At 43.9% G+C, this 26,091-nt stretch overlaps 1 protein-coding gene across 1 annotated transcript in view; it reads right to left on the bottom strand.

Moving 5' to 3' along the window:
* LOC124594377 (adenylate cyclase type 3) overlaps window positions 1-26,091 on the bottom strand; it is a 686,894-nt gene that overhangs the window by 416,172 nt on the left and 244,631 nt on the right. The window contains exon 3 of the mRNA XM_047132746.1: window positions 6,535-6,653. Within this exon, the coding sequence (XP_046988702.1) occupies window positions 6,535-6,653 (119 nt within the window). The remainder of the gene's footprint in view (window positions 1-6,534; window positions 6,654-26,091) is intronic.

Below are 26,091 nucleotides of genomic sequence, written 5' to 3'. Positions count from 1 at the left end.
CGACAGAGGGTGTGACAGACCAGAAGCTCATGAAAGATGAATGTAACACTACTCCAGGATCTGGAGTGTCGGCAGGGCATAGTAGAGATCTGGAAGAACTGAGCAAGCATCCGACGTTTCCTTTCACGATCCAGTGGTGACTCGATTGCGCAAAACCTGCACTGCAGTGTGTGGTGATGAATTCCGGTAGAGAGGATATGTGTTGACAACAGCACAATATCATTTTATGCTACTCTGGAAGATATCTGTCCAACCACCATCACCAGGATGTCAGGCTGAGGTTCAGTGATTACAAGCAAAATTCACTTGTGCACTTGCGTAGTCAAGACAGGATCGAGGGTCCATCCATCACATTATCCATGAATCTCACAGATGTCGAAGAGCATTGGTTCCCATACTGGATATCCCAGGTGACCAGCGCCTGACGACGCAAAAGGATATCACCAACGTCTTCTTGGATCATTACTGGCGGTTCTACGTCACAGAAGGCCATGATACTATGGAGATGGATGAAGTCCTCCACTTGCTGCATCAGACCCTCGATGGAGACGAGTTAGAGAACCTCACGGACTCGCTAACGGCGGAAGACGTAACCAACGATCTCCGCAAAGGGGCGGCCAACAAATAGCCGAGCCCAGGTGGTCTCCCGATAAGGTTTTTTGTTTATATGTTCCATGATGTTATCATGCCCTTATGAGTTACAATGTATCGAGAATTGATGAACTCTGCCTTTGTTGAAAGCATCCTTATATTTGTATCATAGCTATTTGCCAGGTGGGGAGTTTTACCAGCCTCTTACGCTGCTCAACAGCGATTTCAAACTCTCTGCGAGAGTTCTGGCTACTTGCATTCGGAGTATCCTGCCCCAAGACGTCCCTGCAGACCAGAAATGCCTCAGTGGTAACAGCGACATCCATACGGTGTTCATTTATTATCGTGATGTCATCGCACTGACGGAGGTGTGTAGCCTGTGAAGGCTTTCCGTGTGTGTTGACTTTGACCACGCTTTCAGGAGGGTAGGTCAAGACTATCTTGAGAAGATGCCACAGCAGTTGGCCTTCCCCTAGTCCTTTATAAATACTGTCACATACCTTGTGTGTGATACTTCACAAGTTATAATCAATGGACGTAGAGCGGGCAAGATCACTATTCCTCGCTCTGTGAGGCAAAGTTGCCCCTGTTTGTGGTAATGTGTACAGCTGCCATTGAATCACTGTTACATGGACTACGATACCAGCTGCAGGGACTTACGCTGAGATACCTATCCTTCGTGTGCTGTGCATATGCGGACCATCAGGTGTTTTTAGTGCATACAGCAGATGAAGTCCAAAGATCACTGGACTGGATTGCCTAATACGGTGCACAGCCAGAAGCTACTTGAAGTTGAGAAAGTCTGAATCAGCCTCCTAGAAGGAAGCTTTGCCCCATACTAATTCTAAGATACAATAAAATGGCTGGGGATTATCTTTAAGTATGACAGTCGTCAGATGGCACATTTTACCTATATTCGTCTGCTACAAGACATACGTATGGATGTCTTGTTGGAATCTTTGAACTTGGTCCATTGGTGGGCTTATGTAAATATCTAACAGGCATCCAGAGTACCACATCTGGCTACCGTATTTCAAATGCCAAAGACGATAGCACGCAGTTTACAGGCAGTCTTTGGTCACATCGCCATTTATGGGATGATCATCAAAGTGCGATACAATACGCTCTCCCTCCCTACCAAAAAACGGCAGTCTCCTAATTGTCAGTGTTTGGGTTAGATCAGCTGCTTTATAAGTCGTCACGATGATGAAGATGTGGAATCATCACCAGCGCAGCTTCACAGGAACTCTGAATGAAGAACTGGCCTCCACCTCTCATCAACCACCAATTGCAGTGGCGCAAATTTCACCAACACTGCCTTACCTTAAGGAGTTTTTTGTGGGCTTCCGTTATGTCAATGCTGACCTGCCGAGAGAGCGACTGCAAAGGGCTTGTGATGTTTATTGCCAGATGATGCGAGCCCATCCCCGAAATCCGACTGAAATCCGTCTACTCTCAGTTACTTGCCCAATGGTCTGACGTTCAGCACAAGCCGCTCTCCTCGATTCCGACGCCAGAGCGACCAGGTATTAGGTGGTCAATCACAAATATATGAATCGCTAGAGACTCCATTCCGTACATATGGCAGATTCTCCACTATGTTCTGAATATCATCTACCTGATGCAGATGAACAGCGTCTGGAATGTGGAGATGTGGAGGTTCACGAGACATGTTAGCCCTCATGCAGCGAACGACTCCTACAGCAGTGACTCCGATACCCTTTCTTATCCGATATGTCGTTTTATCCATGTACTAAGATGACTGCAGTGATATGGATCAAGTGTCTGGCCATACTGAATCTTTACCGGTATGGTGACAAACACTTTCCGATTTGTGGACCCTCCTATTGGAAAGATTCAGAAGTCTACGACGTCATCCGCGCTACCACCAATACTTTGCTAATTATCTGGGTAGTGTCCTCTTGGACCCTCCCCACAGTTGCGTGTGTCAGGTATGGGAAGTTAACCTCATGGGCATGTCAGTGTTACGAAATGAACTGGAACAAGTGGAAGAACCATTTGAATGTTTTCTTTGTTGCAATGTTCCCGGCTCCAATGGTGGGTTGTAAGGATCAATGGAAATGCTGATCGATGGTACCAGTGGGTGTAGTATCAAATGGCTCTGAGCACTATAGAACATCTCAGGTCATCAGTCCCCTAGAACTTAGAACTACTTAAACCTAACTAACCTAAGGACATCACACACATCCATGCCCGAGGCAGGATTCGAACCTGCGACCGTAGCAGTCGCGCGGTTCCGGACTGAAGCGCCTAGAACCGCTCGGCTACCAGCGGCCGGCGGGTGTAGTGTCTAATGTTGGTTCCACCAGAAGGGTGGCCATTACGCTCTATGTCTGCTTTAATTTTGTTTTTTGTTGTTTAGTTACTTCCTTTACCCTTAGAATAGGGGGGGGGGGGGGGCACCATGGCACAAATAAGGATGCTTCGTTTAACCCGCTTTCTTGATGCATCCAAAAAGAAACTTACTGTAGGGAGTGCTTCGGGAGTGGGAAGCGGGAGGCATAGTGGCCAGGCCTTGGATTTCGACTCCTGGACTCCTGCTCCTTCTGAAAAAAAATCTCGTTCTAGAGAAGCAGAGCATCCGGGTTTTGAGTCCCGGTTCGGCACAGATTTTCAGCTTTCTTGGTTGCATTGCTGCACTGCCCTGCGCTGCTGGAAGCCATTATTTCCTTTATATCTGTTATCACACAGTTTCTACTCCATTCCTTTCACCCGAATTATTTATGTACACGTGTAATGTTTTTCTTGTGCAATCGCCGCACCCGCTTCAACCTTCCGATGACCGTGTGACAAGCTTAGATAAGCTGCAGGCTCCGTCTATATGAGCATCCCAGAAACCATTTGTTCGTTTAATAACAGATGTCTTGCCGAAAGCCGAAATCTCTTGTGTATTTAAAAAATTGACAGTTGGTACCGCGAGAAAATTTTACAATTGTACATTGCCGTGATACCATGGATTCCCCCATAACATAACCCTACGGTGACGAAACGTGGCGCAGCGTTTAACTCAATGGGAATCGCGCGTTAAGAAGTCTAGCATAATAAGTTCTCTAGCCTTCCTGTTATACTACATTGATGACGATTCCACGATTTTCCATCGTTATCCACTATATTGGCACTCCTGCCGCCAGCAGTATATTTCACCGTGTCTACTTTGCCCTGCCATCTGAAAGACTACATTACACCCGATAACAACTGGATACAAAAGGCCGTGACATTATGAAAGTCCACCTTTAGCCGACGGAGTTACTTTGGATCGACTCAGCCACAGTAGCACAGCAGATACCATCACAGAAGAAAACCATGGATAAGCAGAAAGGGAAACTCAGCCGCTTTCACAACAACAAAATCGGACAGAACATGAAACGACAGAACGTACCGTTATCGACTTGGCGGCGAGAAACATCGACGCTGGTACCCTGCCGCTCATAACTTCGCAACATCGCCACGAAGCATCCCTTTCAGTGACATAACAGGTGGTGTAAAGCAATCAGTTCACAAGTCCCCAGTGAAACTGCAGAAGAAATTCATTGTTTCTAAATCCAATTCGCTAGGGTCAAACATGACAGCTGGACACAGTTGCCTTCCTGCACTCATCACTGTACCGCCAGGCGATGAAGGCAACACAGCCGTCGTAACTGAACATGGCGTTAAGTTCCGGTTCAAGCTGGAGGAGCAGACGTAACAGATTTTTCGTGGGACCCAATATCCAGAGAAATAAGGAAAACGTTGGAGAACTTCAAGCAGTCATAGCTGGAAGAGAGTGTCATTAAGAATCTCCTCCCTCAGGTAGCTCAACCACCTACGTTCTATGATCTGCCTTAAGTGCATAAGAAGGAAACACGCCTACCGCCCATCGTGGCCATAATCGTATCGCTCTCTTACGGCCTTGAAGAACACCTGCCCAGCCTCCTTACTCCGAACATTAGCCACTGCCTGCACCAAATTAGGAACACGGCCGACTCCATCAGCCAAATTAAACGTCTGCATCTTGAAGATAGAGATACGGTTGTCAGTTTTGACGTCGTATCATCATTCACACAAGATACAATCAAAGACGACGATGCTGTGGATTTAATTAAGCATTAATTACGTCCCTTAGCTCCAGTCCTAGCCAGTCTGTTTATAGAGTATTTTAAGGACATCGAATTTGACACGGCTCGTTTTATGTGTAGTTGCTTTTATCACTACGTCGACGTCTGGCCTCATGGACGTGAAAGCTGGGAGAGTTCTTGGACCACATCAGTATCATTAACGACGACTAGTTCACGATGGATGTAGGAACGGACGGTGCCTTGTCATTGTTTGACGTCTTCGTCCGCCAACAAACAAAAGGGGTGTCTCAGACACAGTGTTTACCGGAAATTCACCAAAACGGACTGGTACCTGCGCGCTACCAGCTACCAACACCCATCGCAGAAACGTCCTGTTCTGAAGACTGGTACATCGAGCGGAAGCCGTTTCAGAGGTTGAGACCCCGCCGAAAGAAGTGACCAACTTACGGAAAGTATTCAAGAAAAACGTCTCCTGCTATCTACAAATTTTGCACGCCATTTTGGCGAATAGCACTATGGGACTCAACTGCTGTGGTCATCAGTCCCCTAGAACTTAGAACTACTTAAACCTAACTAACCTAAGGACATCACACACATCCATGCCCGAGGCAGGATTCGAACCTGCGACCGTAGCAGTCGCACGGTTCCGGACTGCGCGCCTAGAACCGGGAGACCACCGCGGCCGGCGAATGACTTAAAGTGAAGGCTCGTGGGGAGGACACAAAGAAACTTACGTTTTTGCTGTTCCGTAGCTCAGTAACAGAAAAGATTAGCTTGCTCCTAAACAGGCACAAAACTCATTCTGTCTTCAGGTCTTCAGCACAACTTCGAGAATACAAGAGGCCGGTGAAAAATTATGTATGGTTCAGAACGCCAGGGATATATAAAGTATCATGGAGGCCTTTATATTGGAGAAAATGGGCAAGATATTTAACAGCACCATATAGAACACGAAAGGTGTCGCCGCCTAAAGTGTCATGGAAATCAGCGTTACCAGAATATGCTGCGGAAAACGAACATCAATTTACATTCGATGCTACATATAGTATTAAATAAATAAACTGTTTCTTGGACAACGTTAAAGAAGAAGAAGCAATCAAGATAATTTGTAACAACTCTCAATGAAGTCTATGTAGATTAGCACAGCGGGTCACACGGCTATCAGAAGGTTTAACATTGCCGCATATGGCGCTGTGCAGTGACGTCACAGGTGGATGGCAGCTAGGGTACGTAAGGACAGCAGCAGCAAGCATACGACAGTCACCACTTGACAATGGCCGAGGAGCGGTCGGCCGAAAGCACTTGGTTATTTAACAACCAGATGCGGCTGCAAGCTAGAGAAAATTTTATTGGCATTTGTCGCCGTGAAAACATGCTTTCAGACATAAAGGGGAGGTGACTGGACGTGTTAAGAAATCAGGGAATAATTTATAAGATGCTTGAAGTAGCTGTTGAGGGAGAGAGATTGCAATGCGTCCAACATATAGTTAAGGCCGTTGTGTGTAAGTAGGTGACACTATGAGATGAAGAGACTGACGCAGGAGACGAATTCAGTCCAGTCAGAAGACTCACGACAAAAAAATTAAAACAAGTCATATACCTCATTCCCAAACTGTTCTCAGTTTGGGAGCAAGCTTGGAGCCTGCTGCTTCCATTAATCGAATTTTTATGCTGTTCACAATTGTCTACGCCTAATATTTTCAGAATAATTCACCAAAAAGCAATTCTTGTAGCCGGGGTCCTAGGTTTTCGTTAATCATGCATTTTGTGGTAATATTTCCACAGAAACGTTGAACCCCTAACAGATATTACTTTATATCTAACCGAGAAGTGAAATATCAATTTTAAGAAATGTAAGAGTTCTCACCTGACGTTCTCGTGCCGGCTCATGTAGATCTTCTTGAACTGGCTGTCCTTGGCGGAGCCCAGGTCCTGCCGCATCTTCACAGCCACGTGCTCCGGCAGCACCGACAGCAGCAGCCGCTCCTGCAACAATAATGTGCCCAATGCTCTGTATACGGAGATCAGGTTCACTAAAAGTGTATTTAGCTATTTATATTACGAATAAGAGCAAACCAAGTCTCAGTAACACACATTTCCCACAGATTTTGCTAGTAATAGTCGGAAAACTGGTTTTGTATTATTACTTGAGATTTTATGTCAATCTAACCTACTCCTTGTTTGATATATATAAGACCCGTATAGAATTTTTTAAGATTACTGCATCTCAGAAACAGGTTGCCAATAGTGACTGCAATTACCTCTAATATTATTAACAATGTTTTTTATACCTGTAGAATTCCGCAATCGTCTTATACAATCTAACATTTGCTCAATGGTTATGCCTCATATTTGTTCACATTTTGTTCTAGAAAACTTTCGTGTCTCGCTCATTGTGTCTTGTCTACAAAAATGGTTCAGGTTCCCGAGAAGGACATTCAAGAAAAAGTCTCCTAACTGGAGGACAGAAACGTTGCTACAGATACGATGTGAAGAATGACGCTGTCTCTCAGCTCAGAAGCCGGCCGCGGTGGTCTAGCGGTTCTAGGCGCGCAGTCCGGAACCGCGCGGTTGCTACGGTCGCAGGTTCGAATCCTGCCTCGGGCATGGATGTGTGTGATGTCCTTAGGTTAGTTAGGTTTAAGTAGTTCTAAGTTCTAGGAGACTGATGACCACAGATGTTAAGTCCCATAGTGCTCAGAGCCATTTGAGCCATTTCAGCTGAGAAGTTCCTGACAGATTAATTGTTTTCTTATTTTTTGGTCATCTGGATCCGCATTTCTCAACCTTTTTTTTCGTTTGGGGAGCACCAAATTATGTTTCAAACTTTCACGACACCTCTACATATAATTTTTTTCCCCACATGCACAAAAGGAAACACATGTAGAGAATACAATACATTTTTTGTTGTTATACTTATAATCATGTATAATGCTGGACGATTCCTTACAAATTGGGCTACTTCAAGAAGGAATTGGCCGATAATTTTTATGCTCTAGATGTTTCATCTGCGGGAGGTTAGAATATAAACAACTCGCGACAAACCTAACATGTATTCGCGACACACCAGTGCGTCGCGTCATGGCGGTTGGGAAACGCCGGTCTGGCCATAAAGGTAATTAAACAGCATATCTGGCAGTTTATCATAAAATTGCTAAACTTATATTTGCTGTACTTCTGGGCTGAAAAAATGATCAGTATACTTTTACGCTAATATAGGGTCCCGGAACTGAAATCACTCCACTTGCACAATGATGGGTGACCTCTCGAAGATAAATGTGCTTTAAATTATTTTTGGAAATAATTTATACCAAACTTCTAAGTTTGATCAGCCACATGACCAAACCGTAAGTTCATCTTAATGTACTGGTTCATATTTTTAATATTGTAATTAATACAAATTGTTAATGTACTGAATACAGTTATACGAGTTAACGTCACTGATATTTGCAGATCTAGAAAATTTAATTCGCAAAAATTTCAGTACCAAGAAGGAGTCATCGAAAGCGAATTAATTAGACGTCGCAAAAGATTGTTACTATACTTCTGGACCGGAAAAATGAACAGTATTCTCCGGTACTAAACTAGGCTCCTCGGACTGGACTCACTGTACTTTCGCTATCAAATTAAACAAGGGTTTGATCTGTTTGTTGGTTGGTTGATTTGGGGGAGGGAACCAGACAGTGATGTCATCAGTCCCATCAACTAGGAAATGAAGTCGGCCGTGCCCTTTCAAAGGAACCATCAATGCATTTTCCTGAAGCGATTTACGGAAATCACAGAAAACCTTTTATCAGAATAGCCAGGCGGGTGTTTGAACTATCTTCCTCCCGAATCCGATTACAGTGCACTAACCACTGCGCCACCTCACTCGGTAATCTCTTTGTTTATCTTTGCCTCCCAGGCTACGTCGACGTTAACTCGAAAATATCTTTTTTTATTCTCTCAGGAAGGTTGAACCAGTCTTTCCTGCCACCCTGTGTTTTAGTTGTACTTGTGTAATATGGTAAAGCCTACGTTATCCCCGAGTTCTCATCCGATGGAACAGATGGAAAATCACAAATGCCCTTCCAATAATCTTCAAGAAAACTATAGAGAGAGATGAAGGTTTGACAACAGTGAGTAGGGTCAAATGGATATAGGTTGCTTTATTAACGCAGAGAAAGGTTATAGTGGGGAGCTGTGCCATACCAAGTGTCGGACTGAAGACCGCAACAACTACTTCATATCACAGGTACTTAAGGCGGAACATGCCATGTGTAGTGTCCTGCGGTCGGTAGAATAGAACTAACAGTCAATTTGAACGCACTTTATTATAATTAAAGAAAAACGCCTTCTTGGCATACAGTAAGTGTTAAACGCAAGAACAGACAGAAAAGAACCTCACAACTCTTGTGGTGGCAAACCAGATAAGGAAACAAGACAACGGAAGAAAATACTGACCAAAATCGAGACTACATATACAACATACTACTACAATGCTACGGCTAGTGAATACAATGCTACAGCCAACGTAAGTACTCGGCGGGTCTCTTCCTAGCAGTTGCTAAACACAGCCGGTCTGACAGTCTAGACGTGCTTATAAAGCCAGGTTGGTGGAGTGCTACATGAGCCATATGACCTCCGAGTGGTGGAACACTGTCACATGTTGTCTGGTGAAGTAGTTCCATGTTTATTTGGAAAGTCTGTTGTTGTTTCTGTCCGCTGGTGATGTTTCTCTGCCCGCTCCTGAAAGGGGGTCGGCAACCCATCTTGCGTGTCGGTTATGAGGGCCCTCTAACAATAAGGGGCCGCTACGATACCATCACTCTAATTAACGTTAACTGCAGTAGTGGAAATTTTTGAGAATTTTTCACCATATCGCATTCCCACCTTCACTGTTTTTTTTTTTCTTTTGGATCGATGAAACTTTTGTGTCCACCACAAGAAATATCGCAACTTGTACCTTACGTATACTTTGTTCAAGAATTTTGTGATTACTTCCCTATTTACTCATTTAATCATCTGTTTCATTACTAAAATTAGATGCAAGATCACAGCACACATTAGAAGAAAATGTCAATAAAAATTACAGTAACTATTTCGTTGACATAATGACATTTTACGAACTGAGACTTAGTAAGCTGATAAACTGTAAATGAAGTAGCTTGGGCGGTGTAAAGCCAGAGCTTTTAAGACACATTCAAATGTTCAAATGCGTGTGAAATCTTATGGGACTTAACTGCTACGGTCATCAGTCCCTAAGCTTACACACTACTTGACCTAAATTATCTTAAGGACAAACACACACACCCATGCCCGAGGGAGGACTCGAACTTCCGCCGGGACCATAGGACACATTTAATGTTCGTTTAAGAACCTATGATTTATTGGTGCATATTCTAAATAAAGTAATACCACTAATAAATAATTTTTTACTCATGTGCTACAGACTACTTTTTTTAAAAGTTCTCATCAGCGGTGAGAACTATATACAATAAGGTTGACAGCTGCATACAAGTGTATGAGAATGTTCATAACAAGATTTAGACCAATAATGGAAGAAAATAGGAGAGAAGAGTGTATGGTTTTTAGTTTGGGTCGTTCATTATTGAAATTACTCTTTTAGCTCAGTATCTTTAGGGACTGTGAGCATGCTTTCGATGGAGTAAACAGGAATGTGTCGTTGATAAATGTGCAAGAGAAAGGAATATCATATCTTCTGGGATTCAAAGCATTATGTAACACGAGGAAGATATTGCTAACAATAAGGAAAAACAAGTACCCGAAAAATATACATGCCAATAGGAGCTTACGACGATGCGCTACGTATCACACGTTTTCTAGTTTGTTTTTACAGCACTTAATTCTACAATGGATGATAAGTCCTCTCAAGACCACAGTGGGCTCTCATTCGGAGGACAGCGGTTCAGATTACGGACCCGTCGTCCAGATTTAAGATTCCCATTGTTGCCATCAATTGCGTAAAGCAAATGCCGGAATGGTTCCTTCGAAATGGATACGGCAGATTTCTTCGCTAGCCTCCCAGACCCGACCTTATGCTGAGACCCTAATAACCTCGTTGTCGATGGGACATTTCTTCTGTCTTTCTTACAACCAAATCGTAACAAAAGCTGGAGAAACATGACGTATGGAGAACAATTTATGAGTTACATACCATGAGTTCTGAACAGAACTTCAGTATCGATTATAATATGTTAATTTACAAACCTTTTTTCTCTTTGGACCTATCTGCAAGCATCGTGGTAAGCGCCTCAGTCTCGTATTTGCTAATTCGCTGGACCCGACAACCTGCCCTCGCTAAAGATATGCCCATAACATACCGTTCACCCTAGCCCGATCCCTCCGTTTATTCACATGCAGGACGGCAGAGGCACGCTGACATCTGCTGCAGGATGGTCACACACAACGGAGCTGTAACGGGCTTAACTCCGCACTTTAGCCACAATTCACGGTCCTGGAGTTCTCCCTGGTTCTCGTCACGCAGCATGAGCCGCCGCGCGGTGCGGACTCGTAGAGTACTGAGTTTATGGGGCAGTGCAGTGGCAACAAACAGAAACGGCCAGGCCGCACACCGCCATTCTGTGTGTGACCGCCTCTGTATCCGCCCGTACCATGCGCAGAATGAAACGCAGAGGGTCTCCGACAACGTTTTTTCTGCAATTAGCAGTGAGTTTGTTATGATGCTGTAATGCAATAATTATATATACAGCATTAAGCTTCAGGCGAGCAAGTTACTTATTCCATAGCAACGTCTGTATTTGTCTTTATTTATCTGTCAGGTTCCGTAGATTCATGCGAAACAAAGCTACTGTGTCACGGAATGAGTAAGTGCGTAGTTCGCAAAATGATTATTAGAAAATTTATGAACAAAAGTGTTAATAAAAGAAGACAAAAATTTGAGAGACTATAAGAATAAATAACACGTTACAGAGAAACTTTCTCAGATAGCGCAATAAACTCCTGTATAGAATAGGAGTGTGCCAGAAAGAAACTTTTCACTTTGGATTTGAACACTTCGGGTTTATCACTCCATTTTTTCAGTTCTGGTGGGACCCTATGGAAAGTGAAACTTTTTTAACAGTCCACACCATTCTGTACAATGTTTAACGAACTGTTATCAGGTGCGTGTCGTTTTTCCGTCTCCTGTTCACTCAGTGGATGCTGCAGGTTCTTGAGAATGAGGCAACGTTGTCAACAACTTATCTCATGGCGGAATTTATGGCCAGGGACAGCAGGTTTAAAAGTCTAGGACACGAGAACAACGGCCTACCCGAAATCCGCGACGTGAAACAGCATATCAGACCGATCGCTCTTTTCTGGGCTGGGAATATTCTTGGTGGGTGCTCAGAGTCTTCAGGCGAGATAATAGAGTGAAACTAAGCAAACAAGCCTTCGTGTTTGTGTCAGAGTTAGTAGGGGTCATTCATGTAGTGAGGATAGCAGCATTTAGTTTCTGCACAGGACCTTGAATTTCATACTTCAAAAGAAAGCTTTCAGTGTGCCCATAGGCTTAAAAATTTTAAATGGTAGATTTTAATTTACTGTCTCTCTACCTTCTGTGGCGGCGCGGTTCCTTTCCTCCTTTTTAGCTGCACCTCCCTGTGAACTCGTTGTAACAGATCGCCAGTAGGAAAGCCGAGCAGAAATCTACCGTACTGCAACTCACACCAGGCTGCATACAACGTAACTATTCTAAGAATTGGAAGAGATCATACTTTTGAGTAAAAGGTGGAAATACTGGCCAAACTTCGGTATATTCTGAAGTTGAGAATTACACGTTCACTGCCAAGCCCGTGCTAATCCTAACACAGTCACGCAAAAAGCCTTTCATTCACGTTAGCAAAGTAATATTAATGTATTTCCCGAAATCTGAATAGCTACTAAGCACGAATTGTTCTTAAATGAAAATGCTCGCCACACTATTACATTAATCGCTGTCTAATGCCTCACGCTTTTAGTCACCGATCTGCTCAATATGCCACGCGGGATTACTATATTCTCTCATAAACAAAATTAATCCGTACTTTCTAAAAAAAAAACACCGGAATAAATATGTCTTGACTTCAAAGCACTTTCGAGCCATGTAGCACAGCTAAAGCCGGCAAATTAGAACTTCCTTCGGAGCTCATACTACACACGACCGTACCACTGAATGGCTGGGCTCCGACTCTTCAGACTGCTGTAAGCATTCTACATCTCCAAGAAAGAATCCGCGAGAAGAATACTCCGTTCTGATTGGCCAGTTTTCTTTAAGGCCAATAGAAAAAGGCTAGTCCGCGCTTTTCATGACTAAACAATCAACAAATAACACACTTTCGAATTGTTCTATTTGTCGAATAAAAATTCAACATTCTGATATTTTTTTTATACTTTACGTTATTAACTTATTTCATTTGCACTCGAATTAGCTCTCCTTTTACCATAAACTTATTCAACATATTATGATACAAAATTCCCCGTCGTACAACGTTCATAAGTAGAACAATGATCTACATATTTACTTTAGACCGCATTCACGCATCAGAGTGGTTCAAATGGCTCTGAGAACTATGGGACTTAACGTCTATGGTCATCACTCCCCTAGAACTTAGAACTACTTAAACCTAACTAACCTATGGACGTCACACAACACCCAGTCATCACGAGGCAGAGAAAATCCCTGACCCCGCAGTTAATCGAACCCGGGAACCCGGGCGTGGGAAGCGAGAACGCTACCGCACGACCACGAGCTTTGGACATTCACGCATCATTCACACTACTAAAAGTATATACAAAACTGTTCAAACATAAATAAACAAAAAAATTCCTTCAAGAAATAAACAGAACAATTAACAAAAACATTATTTTGACCTATTTGTTGAATGTAACTACTGTCCTCGGTCAGATGAAGATTAGAACTACGCACGAGACTGAACCCGCTGCAGACCATCTGTCACAGTGCACGCATGAGTCATTCTCCCGATACACAGGCTCTAGACAGGAGCGATACAAGACGCCAAGCCTCACTTCGATAATAAAACATTGCTTTTAGAAATGTTCCACTTCGAAAACTGTATGCATTGCAGTTTGTTGCAGTTTGTTCTCAGAAAGCCACATACTTATGATACTGACTCTCACATTAGCTACATCATTTATATTACCTTCCACTTCTTTCTCAATAACATATACATCACACGGAAAGAGAGAAAATGTTGAGTCATCTTACTGGAAGACCACTGGTATACGCTCTGACACAAAAGAAACATGCACCACAAAGTAATTATGCAAACTGGTCACAAACTGATATTCATACAGGTTCTGGCGGAAAATGGGAAACTGTAAGCTTTGGCGCGTGATGGATGAATGCGTGACACTGCAGCGCAATTTCAGCTCGCAGCTGACAAAGATATTAAACAAGGGGCATGTCGATACCAGGGCATAAAGTTTTTGCGAATTTCATTTCGTGTACCCAGATGGACAGTAACTGTGCCTCGCAGACAGGTGTGTTAACAATATTTGCAAATACCAGTATTTGAGAGAGATGCGTAGTGGGCCTACAAGAAGCCGGTTGGAGTAATCAGACAATCGCTCGACATTTTAATACGTTAGGTTCCACTATTCGACGATGTTGGCAGGAATGGGTGAACCATAGCCGAACATAGCGTCAACAAGCAAGCGGTCGACCTAGAGAGACTACAGAACGTGAGGCACTCCGAACCCCAGATTCATCATTACCACCGACCCGACTTGAAACTGATACTTCAGTGACCACAAGAATCATTAACAGGCGATTCACAGCTCACGGCGCCTCTTGTGCCAACCACCATTGACCTCTGTTTACCAACAACCTTGTCCGTATTGATGTCGGGTACTTTCAGTCGCCGGCCGCGGTGGCCGAGCTGTTCTACGCCTCGGGCATGGATGTGTGTGATGTCTTTAGGTTAGTTAGGTTTAAGTAGTTCTAAGTTCTAGGGGACTGATGACTTCAGATGTTAAGTCCCATAGTGCTCAGAGCCATTTGAACCATTTTTTACTTTCAGTCTGCAATCTCGCTGTCTGCTGTAGAATTATCTTCAGTGACGAGGCCCACTTCGAACTCAGCCCCGATGGCCAGTGAAGACCTGTAAGAAAACGCCACAGACAATTGTGGGATACCAACCTGATTGTCGCACGCCATACGGCCAGATAGCCGCGAGTGAGTGTATGAGGTACCATTTCATTTCATAACAGGACCCTTCCCGTTCTCATGTGCGGCACCAATGCAGCACAGCGATATGTCTACGGTATTCTATCTTCCGTTCTGTTGCTCTTCATGGCAAGCCATCCTGGGCTTACATTTCGACAAGATAATGGCCACCCACACACGGCGAGAGTTTCTACTGCTTGTCTTCGTGCTTGCCAAACGCTACCTTGGCCAGCAAGGTCGGTGGATCCCTCCAAAACTGAGAGCGTTTGGGAGCATCATGGACAGGGCTCTCCAACCATTTCGGGATTTTCTCGAGCCAACGTGCCAATCGGACTGACTTTGGCACGCTGTCCCTCAGGAGGACAACTAACAATTCTGTCAATGAATACCAAGACGAATAACTGCTTGCGTAAGAGCCGGAGCCAGAGGTGAACCAATGTGTTATTAACTTGCTCAATTTGTGAATCTCTTTCTCTTGCATAAATCATCCAATTTTTGGAATATTAATCGTTTGGTTGTCTGTACACGTACATCACATCCCCCGATTTCCGTTCCATCCGCACAATTCCTTCGTGGTATGTCTTTTTTTTCTGTCTTTCTTTTGTGTCTTAGACTGTACATCAAGAAAACTATGGACACAGAACAGAACCCTGTGGGAATCTTCGCTCTATATGACCGAAGGCAGATTCACCTCTCCTTCCTATCTGTCACTGAAGATAACCCTCCAGCTTCTTCATTTCCAAATATGTGGTGAACCAATGTTGAGGTTTTTCCCTGTTCTCATGATGTTTTATCATCTGCAAAATACATGGCCTGCACAAATTCCTTTGTTAAACCATAGAAAACACCTGTCCCCTTGAGAGACTTACTCTGTAATCATACAATAATTCAGTTTCATCTTTGCTTACTTCCTGTACCTGTGTCTCTCCGGCCGCAGTGGCCGAGCGGTTCTAAGCGCTTCAGTCTGGAACCGCGCGACCGCTATGGTCGCAGATTCGAATCCTGCCGCGGGCATGGATGTGTGTGATGTCCTTAGGTTAGTTAGGTTTAAGTAGATCTAAGTTCTAGGGGACTGATGACCTCAGATGTTAAGTCCCATAGTACTCAGAGCCTTTTGAACCATTTGTAGTGTCTCGGAACACCAACTGTAAAGAGTTCAGTTTATTTACGTGTGCCAATAAAATTTTGATTTAACCTGCCTACTACTGATAAGAAGTGATTATTAAAAATTCAGTGCCGCTCTGATGAATCATTAACTGCTTCGTCCTCGCACAAGACAGGTATGCTTGCATTGTCTTCCCGATTTATGAATTGTTGTGATCTATTTTCTATTAGTCGTTGGCAAGAGAATTTCAGAAAGTAAGAGCTTAGGATTTGTTTGTATCATGCCTTTTCCGCAATATTATAAATTAATCAGTTTTTCATTAGCGTCTTTCGAAGTATGAAACATACAGGTGAAAAGCTTGCAAACAGTTTTACCTACGCGCACGTCATAAAAGTACCTATGTATTCGAAGACTGTAAGAACATCAGGATCCGTATATCAGGCAGCTAGCTGAAAAGTAGGCAGCTCTGCGTTTTATGTGAGAATCTGTGGAGCCAAGAGCTTGAGGAGAACACCAATAACATTTTTCTCCCACTTTGTTCCGCTTCCCTCAGATCTGAACTGGGCCAATATCGACAAGCCGATCCTTTCATATGCTCCATTCAGTCGCTTTTCTAATACTCCTTCTCCTGGAAGGCTTTTTCCCTTTATGTAGAAGACGTTCCATTCCCTACCACTAAGGTACGCCATAAGCTGCCTTGTAAGACGTTCTTATAATTAATGTCCGTACTCATAAATTTTGTGTTAAGTGGCGTGAGTTTAATTCTTTGCAGAAACGCTATTATATAGGCCTTGTCCTTTCCAACGTCGGTGCACCGAATCTTCGTCTGTTATTGTATCTGTTACTCTCCAAGTGGTTACATATTGCTAAATGAGAGAAAAAGAACAAAAACAATATGTTCATATTATTGAACAGCTGCCGAAAAAAGATTTATATCGAAAACAGAAACATGGTGGCAAGTATTTTAAGCTTTTTTCATTCATACTGCCTTGAAAAGTCCGTTACAGTTGCGACTATACGAATGAAGAACACAAGAAAAATTTACAACTGCTGCAGGAAACCCGTGGACAGAACAGAAGAAGTATATCACAGAGAAATCTTTCAACTTGGATTTTAAGATTTGTTGTTCAATTTTTTTCTCTTTTGTAGGATGTTTGTTGAAAATTAAATATACTGAATAAGGCATAGCTCCCTGTACAATACTTAAGACATCATTATCAGGTCGAAATAATTTTTCCATCGCACGGAAGTAATGTTGGAGTTTCTTATGAATGCATAAATAGCGTCAACAACAAATCTCGCGACGGAATGTATGAACATTAAAGGCAGTGTTAGAATCCTTAGGAACCTGAGCAACAGCCCACACACAGTTTACGAACTGACACCGCATATCCGTCTGACTACCCTCCTCGTGGTAAGATTGCACAGATAAGATTAGTGATTTGGGCACTGTGGAGCGTCAACGTTACAGGCTTGCTCATGGATGTGGTGATGGATGATATTCCACATCCAACAACAGCGGTCACGCGGTGCAGTAAGTTACAAAATAGGTTTAAAATTTTGACCTCCAGCTTCACTGCAGTGTGTGCACCATCAATGTAAAGGGGGCGAGGGTTGAACATCTCGTCAACATCGAGTCACTAGAGAAGCGACTTACGCACATGGCTGTATTGAAGCTGGGCGCTCAGTATTTTTCTGTCGCAGTCTGGATTCGTGCAATAAGAACCTCCTCTGATATCGCAAGAGTAGCATACATCAGTCTACAAACTACTCCTCAGAAACTAGCAGAGGGAACGAAACGTCGATGGTATAGAAAAGATATGACGCGGCCTAACAACACAGAAGATTTGTTTTCATTCACAACGGCCACGAAAGCCTGCAGACTTTCATAAAAGTATGCATGTTTATCTCCTCTCACAGTCCTGAAATGTGGCAAAGAAACTTTCATCACTCAGTATAAATACTATTAGAACTTGAATATGTCGCATTAATCTTCCACAATAAAATTCATTTAATAGTTATGAACCGGTTTTTGGCTCTCTAGGCCATCGACAGCTAACTTAATACAAGCGGATAGTCGACTGTTCATAGATGTTTCTCAAAGGTGTGCGACATTTGACGACTACATCGATACAAAAGCACAGGCATAATTTCATATGCATATAAGCTCTGAACAAGTAAGTCTTATATCACAGTATATTCAGAGATTAAAAATATAGGAATGTTCATGTCGGACAAGTGACTAATGGCACAGACTATCATGTTGCATGGACAAACTGGTGAATGTGATGAACAGGCTGAACAAAAGACCACGTGGGGGATGGGACTGAAGAAAGAAGTCTATGGAATGTGGATGTGGAGCAATTATAACAAACATATTACCTAACGCTGAGAGAAATATTAACCGGATGCTGCTACTTTAGTAAGGATGAGTTGCGGAACAGTGTTTGGTCACTAAGAACCATTTTGATTGTTGTTTGTTGACGGCCAGAATTTTGAGTAATGTATGTTTTCTGCCTTTAGTTCCTCTATGGGGAATATTACAGTATCATAAGAACGACATTCATTCATATTCAGCAAAGGTGGAATCTTTCTTTTTCAGTCTCCAGTTCCTCTGATGCCCAATCAGTCAAGTACACTCCTGGAAATGGAAAAAAGAACACATTGACACCGGTGTGTCAGACCCACCATACTTGCTCCGGACACTGCGAGAGGGCTGTACAAGCAATGACCACACGCACGGCACAGCGGACACACCAGGAACCGCGGTGTTGGCCGTCGAATGGCGCTAGCTGCGCAGCATTTGTGCACCGCCGCCGTCAGTGTCAGCCAGTTTGCCGTGGCATACGGAGCTCCATCGCAGTCTTTAACACTGGTAGCATGCCACGACAGCGTGGACGTGAACCGTATGTGCAGTTGACGGACTTTGAGCGAGGGCGTATAGTGGGCATGCGGGAGGCCGGGTGGACGTACCGCCGAATTGCTCAACACGTGGGGCGTGAGGTCTCCGCAGTACATCGATGTTGTCGCCAGTGGTCGGCGGAAGGTGCACGTGCCCGTCGACCTGGAACCGGACCGCAGCGACGCACGGATGCACGCCAAGACCGTAGGATCCTACGCAGTGCCGTAGGGGACCGCACCGCCACTTCCCAGCAAATTAGGGACACTGTTGCTCCTGGGGTATCGGCGAGGACCATTCGCAACCGTCTCCATGAAGCTGGGCTACGGTCCCGCACACCGTTAGGCCGTCTTCCGCTCACGCCCCAACATCGTGCAGCCCGCCTCCAGTGGTGTCGCGACAGGCGTGAATGGAGGGACGAATGGAGACGTGTCGTCTTCAGCGATGAGAGTCGCTTCTGCCTTGGTGCCAATGATGGTCGTATGCGTGTTTGGCGCCGTGCAGGTGAGCGCCACAATCAGGACTGCATACGACCGAGGCACACAGGGCCAACACCCGGCATCATGGTGTGGGGAGCGATCTCCTACACTGGCCGTACACCACTGGTGATCGTCGAGGGGACACTGAATAGTGCACGGTACATCCAAACCGTCATCGAACCCATCGTTCTACCATTCCTAGACCGGCAAGGGAACTTGCTGTTCCAACAGGACAATGCACGTCCGCATGTATCCCGTGCCACCCAACGTGCTCTAGAAGGTGTAAGTCAACTACCCTGGCCAGCAAGATCTCCGGATCTGTCCCCCATTGAGCATGTTTGGGACTGGATGAAGCGTCGTCTCACGCGGTCTGCACGTCCAGCACGAACGCTGGTCCAACTGAGGCGCCAGGTGGAAATGGCATGGCAAGCCGTTCCACAGGACTACATCCAGCATCTCTACGATCGTCTCCATGGGAGAATAGCAACCTGCATTGCTGCGAAAGGTGGATATACACTGTACTAGTGCCGACATTGTGCATGCTCTGTTGCCTGTGCCTATGTGCCTGTGAATCTGTCAGTGTGATCATGTGATGTATCTGACCCCAGGAATGTGTCAATAAAGTTTCCCCTTCCTGGGACAATGAGTTCACGGTGTTCTTATTTCAATTTCCAGGAGTGTAGTTATAGCCCCGTCAGCCAGACGAACATATAATCAGCCACACGGATTGTAGGAAATCCTATAAATTCCACTCTGTTCTAAGAACGTTATCTAATCCTTGCTGCTGAACGGCATGTGAGCGACAGTGTTCCTAGTGTAAAAAGCTACGGTATATTTCCTGGATATTAGTATCCTGCCGAGAAACTGTTACGTTTTACCCTCGTATAGAAAGTAGGCCCTTTTGTTATTAGTGTGGTTTAGTGCTATCTGACGAGGGTAGAAAAGTGCTTTTATTCTCAGTTTCTTCTTTCTACGGAGCATGTTGTCAGTTAGGGTAGAACTAAAACCATTACTGTATGCTATTTATTTATGTTCAGTTCATTTTCGAAATACGGCTCAGTTTGTGGTATAAATAGCGGACGGTGCACCATGGAGTGGAAGGCTGTATGTTTCTGTGTTGTGGAATGTCGGGAACTGGTATTATTGTTTCTGCAGAAGTTACTTTCCTGTATATGTTAAATAAATGCTGTTGCTTGTTAATTAAAAAAAACGTTATTGTGGCACATTGACAGTGTGGATTCAAGATTTGATGTGTCTGTGTTCGTGTAAGCACCGACAGAGTATTCTATGAACACTGTTATGACTGTTTGTCATTGGAACTTGTTACTGTATTTGCAAGATCACCGGACAAAATATTTGTCACCACCCCGAAAGAGCGTACTAATCGCTTTGCAGTGTTGTAGTTGGTGTATAGCTGGCAGCAGCCAACCATGTGGCCCTCAGTCACTGACACTGGGCATGTCAGTGAAGTAGTGAGTAAGTACAGTGACTTGTATGGAATCAGGACATCACAGATAGTTCAACGTGGTGACATGACAGAATGGCAAAGACAAGCTGTCGTGTTTGGACGTGTCTACAATGAATGGTGTATCAGTTGCAACGACGTAACACTTCATAAGAACCGCGTCGTAAACATATCCCAAACAACAGGGACCGGAGACGAGTGTCAGGCCTTATTAATTACAACCGGTTCAATAACCAACATGAATTGTTGCTGTGAATGAATTCAGATTTGTTTTCAAAACTACTTGCTTCACAAGTGGTATCATAAAGCACTTTGTCTTGAGGTTGTTTCAAGGAAAATTTTACTGGAGATTATCTCTGATTTTGTAGAGATTTTGTTAGGGTACAGAGTGTTAAAATAGTACAAAATTAATGGTCTCAAATGAAAGAGTAATCTTATTTTACCTTAATTTTGAAAGTGTGTATAGTTTTGTTGTTACAATGAAAGGGATAGTCTGTGGGACCACATTTCTTTTCCATCATAATAAAAAGAATAAATCAGATTAGTAGGTTTCTGGTTAATGAATCTTAAAGTGATTACTGAGGAGTAAATGTAGAATGTTTGTATGCTGTGTCCCCTTATTGCTTTTGTATAGTAAATGTGTGTATTAATTCTACTTCACTATTATCATGTGCTTGTGTGGGTTGTAAGGAGCAAGTTTAGACTTTATTAGTTAAAGGTAAAAGTAATGATTAAATTAAGCAAGAGAAAGGGTTCAATTGCAAATCTTGTGACTGCTTTACTGGTAAAGTGACGACTGCTACTACTCTCTGTGTAAATTTTCCACTTCACTGAACAGTAATTAATGAAAGTTCGTTTTGAATAAGTAAAAATAGGTTCTTTATAAATAATGCTTTTGCATTATTATGCCTAATTAGGCTGGCGACCGTATAAAAATTTCATTTAACAGTAATCAGTTACTGTTATCTTTTGCAAAAATATTTTCTTTCTGCTAACTACCAACAGCTATTATTACGAAATTAAGGTTCGATACCAATTTTCCGTTAGGAAAACTCGGTCAAATTCCAAACTCCTCTCAGAGGGTTGCATTTACTGCAAGTATAGGCCATACTTGGCAAATTTACTGCCGCAGTAGTGTTATATGTGGCTGCCTTGTAACAGAAATAATCCTTGTTGTCGGTAGGTAAACTGCATGCCGGTATAACAAGCGGAACAGTAGTGTTACATGTCTACTAATGTTATCTCCTATTTTATCTTCCACACATTACTATATCTGGAGATATTTGTGACAGAAAATCTTTTGCATATAATGAAGAGATTGTGACAACAAGTTGTACGTCCCAAACCTCTCAGACGGTCTTCTCTAGAATGGAAACCACTCGCTGGTAAAAGGTACTACCAAGTACCTCGACCTAAAACTGAGTGTGACCAAGTAGCTCGTTACAATGAAATGACAATGAAATGAACACCCTTAGCTGCTTACAGGCGTTGACATACATTATACTCATTACTCTCGGCGCGTTGCCGATTCCCGTAAGAGTTCGGGCACTGTTTGTGCATTCGCACAGAAGAAGAAGATGGTCAAGTGGCCGGTGAGCCTTAACTACGAATGTAGTGCGGGACAATACGTTGAGAATGTGGGTTTCGCGGGAGGCAGTCGCGCTACCCTGTGTGTCTTCGGTGGCTCAGATGGATAGAGCGTCTCCCATGTAGGCAAGAGATCCCGGGTTCGAGTCCCTGTCGGGACACACATTTTCATCTGTCCCCGTTGACGTATGTCAACGCCTGTAAGCAGCTAAGGGTGTTAATATCATTGTAAACCTGTATAAAGCTATCATCCATTTTTTCCCACTAAGCTAGTTTTTATTAGCTGCATTGACGATACGGATACTGTTTGAATACTTTGGCAATAGCGACTGCCATCTGTAGGAGCGTCTTTATCGTGAGCGGGTTACTTGCCCACGAGAAGCTTCCAGTCTAGTGCCCGAGCGTAGCAGTGAGCAGGCCGCGCGACCGGAAGACAGAAGTGTCGGATGACCACACAGGAGTAGGCCCCAGCCTGCGATGAGCCGCGCTGAAAGGCCTGAATGCCCCACTCGTGCCGTCCCGCCACGTGATACCTGATACCTGATACCTGTCGCCGGCAGCCAGCTCTCGTGCCCGTAAACACACAAATGGGCGCGCGCAGGCGCCGCTTGTAGCAGCCGCTACGACATATCTTTGACCGCCGCCGCTTGAATATCTCTCGTACCGACAGTCACGTGTCGAGTGCCGACTGTCTCTCAAGTAGGGTGGACCGGCGGGCCTACAAAGCGTAACGATCACGGGACGCGTCAGCGACTCTAGTAGACCAGACAGGTTACCGTACTTCACGCTCGTGTGGTGCGCTCTGTATAGTCAGTTCTCATCTTGTAGGCTTTCGGCGGTGGTCAAGCGTATAAAACAGAAATTATCTTTCAACAAAACGTTCTACGTTGTTGTTATTGTTAAAACAGAGCTGGTTTCAACTGAGTCTATTACTGCAAATCTGTTGCACAAGCTGCGTTTCGGCGGGACTGTGAGTAGAACTATATCCAGACGACAACGGACATTAAAATCACGTACAGACACGCGTGACCGAGCGGGGTGGTGCAGTGGTTAGCACACTGGATTCGCACCGGGGGAACGACGGGTGAAAGCCTCGTGTGACTGTTCTGATTTAGGTTTCCCGCGATTTCTCTAAGTCGTTTCTCCCAAATTCCGAGATGGTTCCTTTGACAGGGCACGGCTGATTTCGATCTCCGTCCTTCCCTAATACGAGCTTGTGCTCCGCCTCTAATGACCTCGTTGTCGACGGGACGTTAAACACTGTCTCCACACGCGCGGTTGGAGAGAAACATGTAGAAGCTCGGCATAGCGATAACTATCTTTCTGGTTTCCGTTGATTACGTCTGTTCAGAATTCCAGAAGTTTGAGCTTGATCCTATGCAGTCGATGCTTGAATGCTTTCTGTCTCTTCCGATATATTCCCTAACTACCAGCAATCACAAATCTCCGATCCTATCTAAAGGTTGACACCAATTTTTGTTATAACTGGCTCTTGCTGCCTGGCCCGCCAAAAGTAATTAATTTGACGTCAAGCGCCACAATACAATAAACCAAAGGAAACTTTTTTAGTAAATTACGAAAAATTGCTACGGGAGCGACGCAGTGTACCTGCGAGTGAATGGGGCAGGAGAGTGAGAGAAAAACTTGTTTGTAATTGTATCAATACTTATGACACGATAAGGAAACGGTTGATAATGCATCACAAAATGGCTCTGAGCACTATGGGACTTAACATCTATGGTCATCAGTTCCCTAGAACTTAGAACTACTTAAACCTAACCAACCTAAGGATATCACACACATCCATAACCGAGGCAGGATTCGAACCTGCGACCGTAGCGGTCGCGTGCTTCTAGGCTGTAGCGCCTAGAACCGCTTGGCCACGCCGGCCGGCAATAACAATTCCTTTATGAGGTAATAACATTAACAAGTCAACGAAACAGTACATGGTAACCTTCTTTCGCGATTGGCCATGCACTATAAAAATGATGCGCAAATTAGTAGCGCGAGCATAAAATAACTGTACTATCTGCTACAGAAACAGAATTTGTTATTGATGTCGAAAAGTGACTTAAGACAGTCAAGTTTCGTTTCCCACATAACAGAGTTGCAGAGCTATATAGTGTATGATTTACAGCGTATATGATTTCGTCTCTGTCTCAGTCTCTTGATCTCTTTCTTTCCTTTGTTCATGCTTAAGGTGATGAGCAACATGGATGTGTCGGTGGGCACTAATCGTACTCCCTGGCAGACTGAGATTTCTAGACAAGCATCAAAAAATACTTGAATGTTTTTGTTTGAATGGTTCCCGTCGGGTAATATTTGAGGACTCTGTTCTCTGCATGTATTCTAAGATGAGCTGCTACTTTCGTGGTAACAGTCTTCTTGTTGGTGGTAACAAACGTGTTCAACGGCTGCCTATATCTGCTAGTACTTACTTTCTTTTAGTTACTGTGTTCTACAGACGAGTTTCCGTTTTGAACTCTGAAGACTCAACCTGTAATATTATATATTTACGAATACGATCATGGAAGCAAGAGCGTGTGAAGCAGATACCGATAATTTTTTCTCGAAAGTCCACAAGATCCGTTATGACGATATATTATCACGACATTGTTCGTTGACAAAATGGCGGATGAGATCATTTACAGAGAAAAAAATGCAATGCCAGCACGTTATAGTTGAGTAGGAAACGAATCCCGGGAAATGACTCGTTCGCAGTTTGTTCGCATTGCCTTGTGAAGCCCTGTACGTTCCGTTTCAGCTCCAGGCTCGGAGTGCCTGCTACACGCCGTAAGCCAGCAGTGACAGCACGAAATGACTCTGTCGCGTTCGCGGCACACCAAGTTGGCGTATCCGCTGCGCAGAACTTTCCAAATGCCGACACGCCACGCGAGACCGCACGCCATTGTGTGATTGTGTGTTTTACCGTCTGTACCAGCGGCGACTCGGCAGAGCGCACGGAAAGCTCAGCTCGGTGTGTTTCATCGAGGATATTCCAGCGCGCTACGATTAAACTCGCATGCCGTCCAGTGCATACAGGTATCTGACTCAGTCTCACTTTTAACGGCGTATTCTGGTCCATAGACGGAAAGAGGAACTGAGAGGTTGTTTTTAAAAATTACATTTCAGTACACGATGCATTTCTGTCTGCCTTACTACGATTTCACGCTAACGTACCACAATATTTTGCATGGATGAAAGACTGATATGACACGACTTGTATTGTGAGCTCCGTTGTCATTTATTCCCGTGCAAGAACGTATAAAACTAATCTTTAAAAAGATCGACAGCAGTATATGTCCCATTCATGAGCTAATCGATATTTACTCTTCAAATTTTATAACACCACTGTACTCACAAGCTATTATAGCCTCCACGTATAAGGCGAGTAATCTTTAGATAGCAAGTATTTCGACACACCTTGAAAGTATTGAAACGGTTCTGTCACCTAATAGTGCGCAGAGAGGCGATTGTTTTTACGCTGAGAAACAGCAAGTATAGGTTTCCATTTAATATTTCGACAAATATAACGTTAAGTACATGTATTCAGCACGAAGCAAAATACAACCGCCTGCTAGTTTATCGTTTCTGAAATGTGTTGCTTCGGTATTTTCAACGTTTGAGAGAAAAATTACTTTCATATCTGTGATGACTGCCTCAGAAAAATGCTCATTTTGATATGTTATTCGGGGTATACAGTGCTAAATACTTGAACGAA

This window comes from Schistocerca americana, chromosome 2 (assembly GCF_021461395.2).
Source record: "Schistocerca americana isolate TAMUIC-IGC-003095 chromosome 2, iqSchAmer2.1, whole genome shotgun sequence".
Taxonomy (NCBI): Eukaryota; Metazoa; Arthropoda; class Insecta; order Orthoptera; family Acrididae; genus Schistocerca; species Schistocerca americana.
The sequence above is the reverse complement of the archived record's forward strand: the minus strand, read 5'-3'. Positions and strand labels throughout refer to the sequence as shown.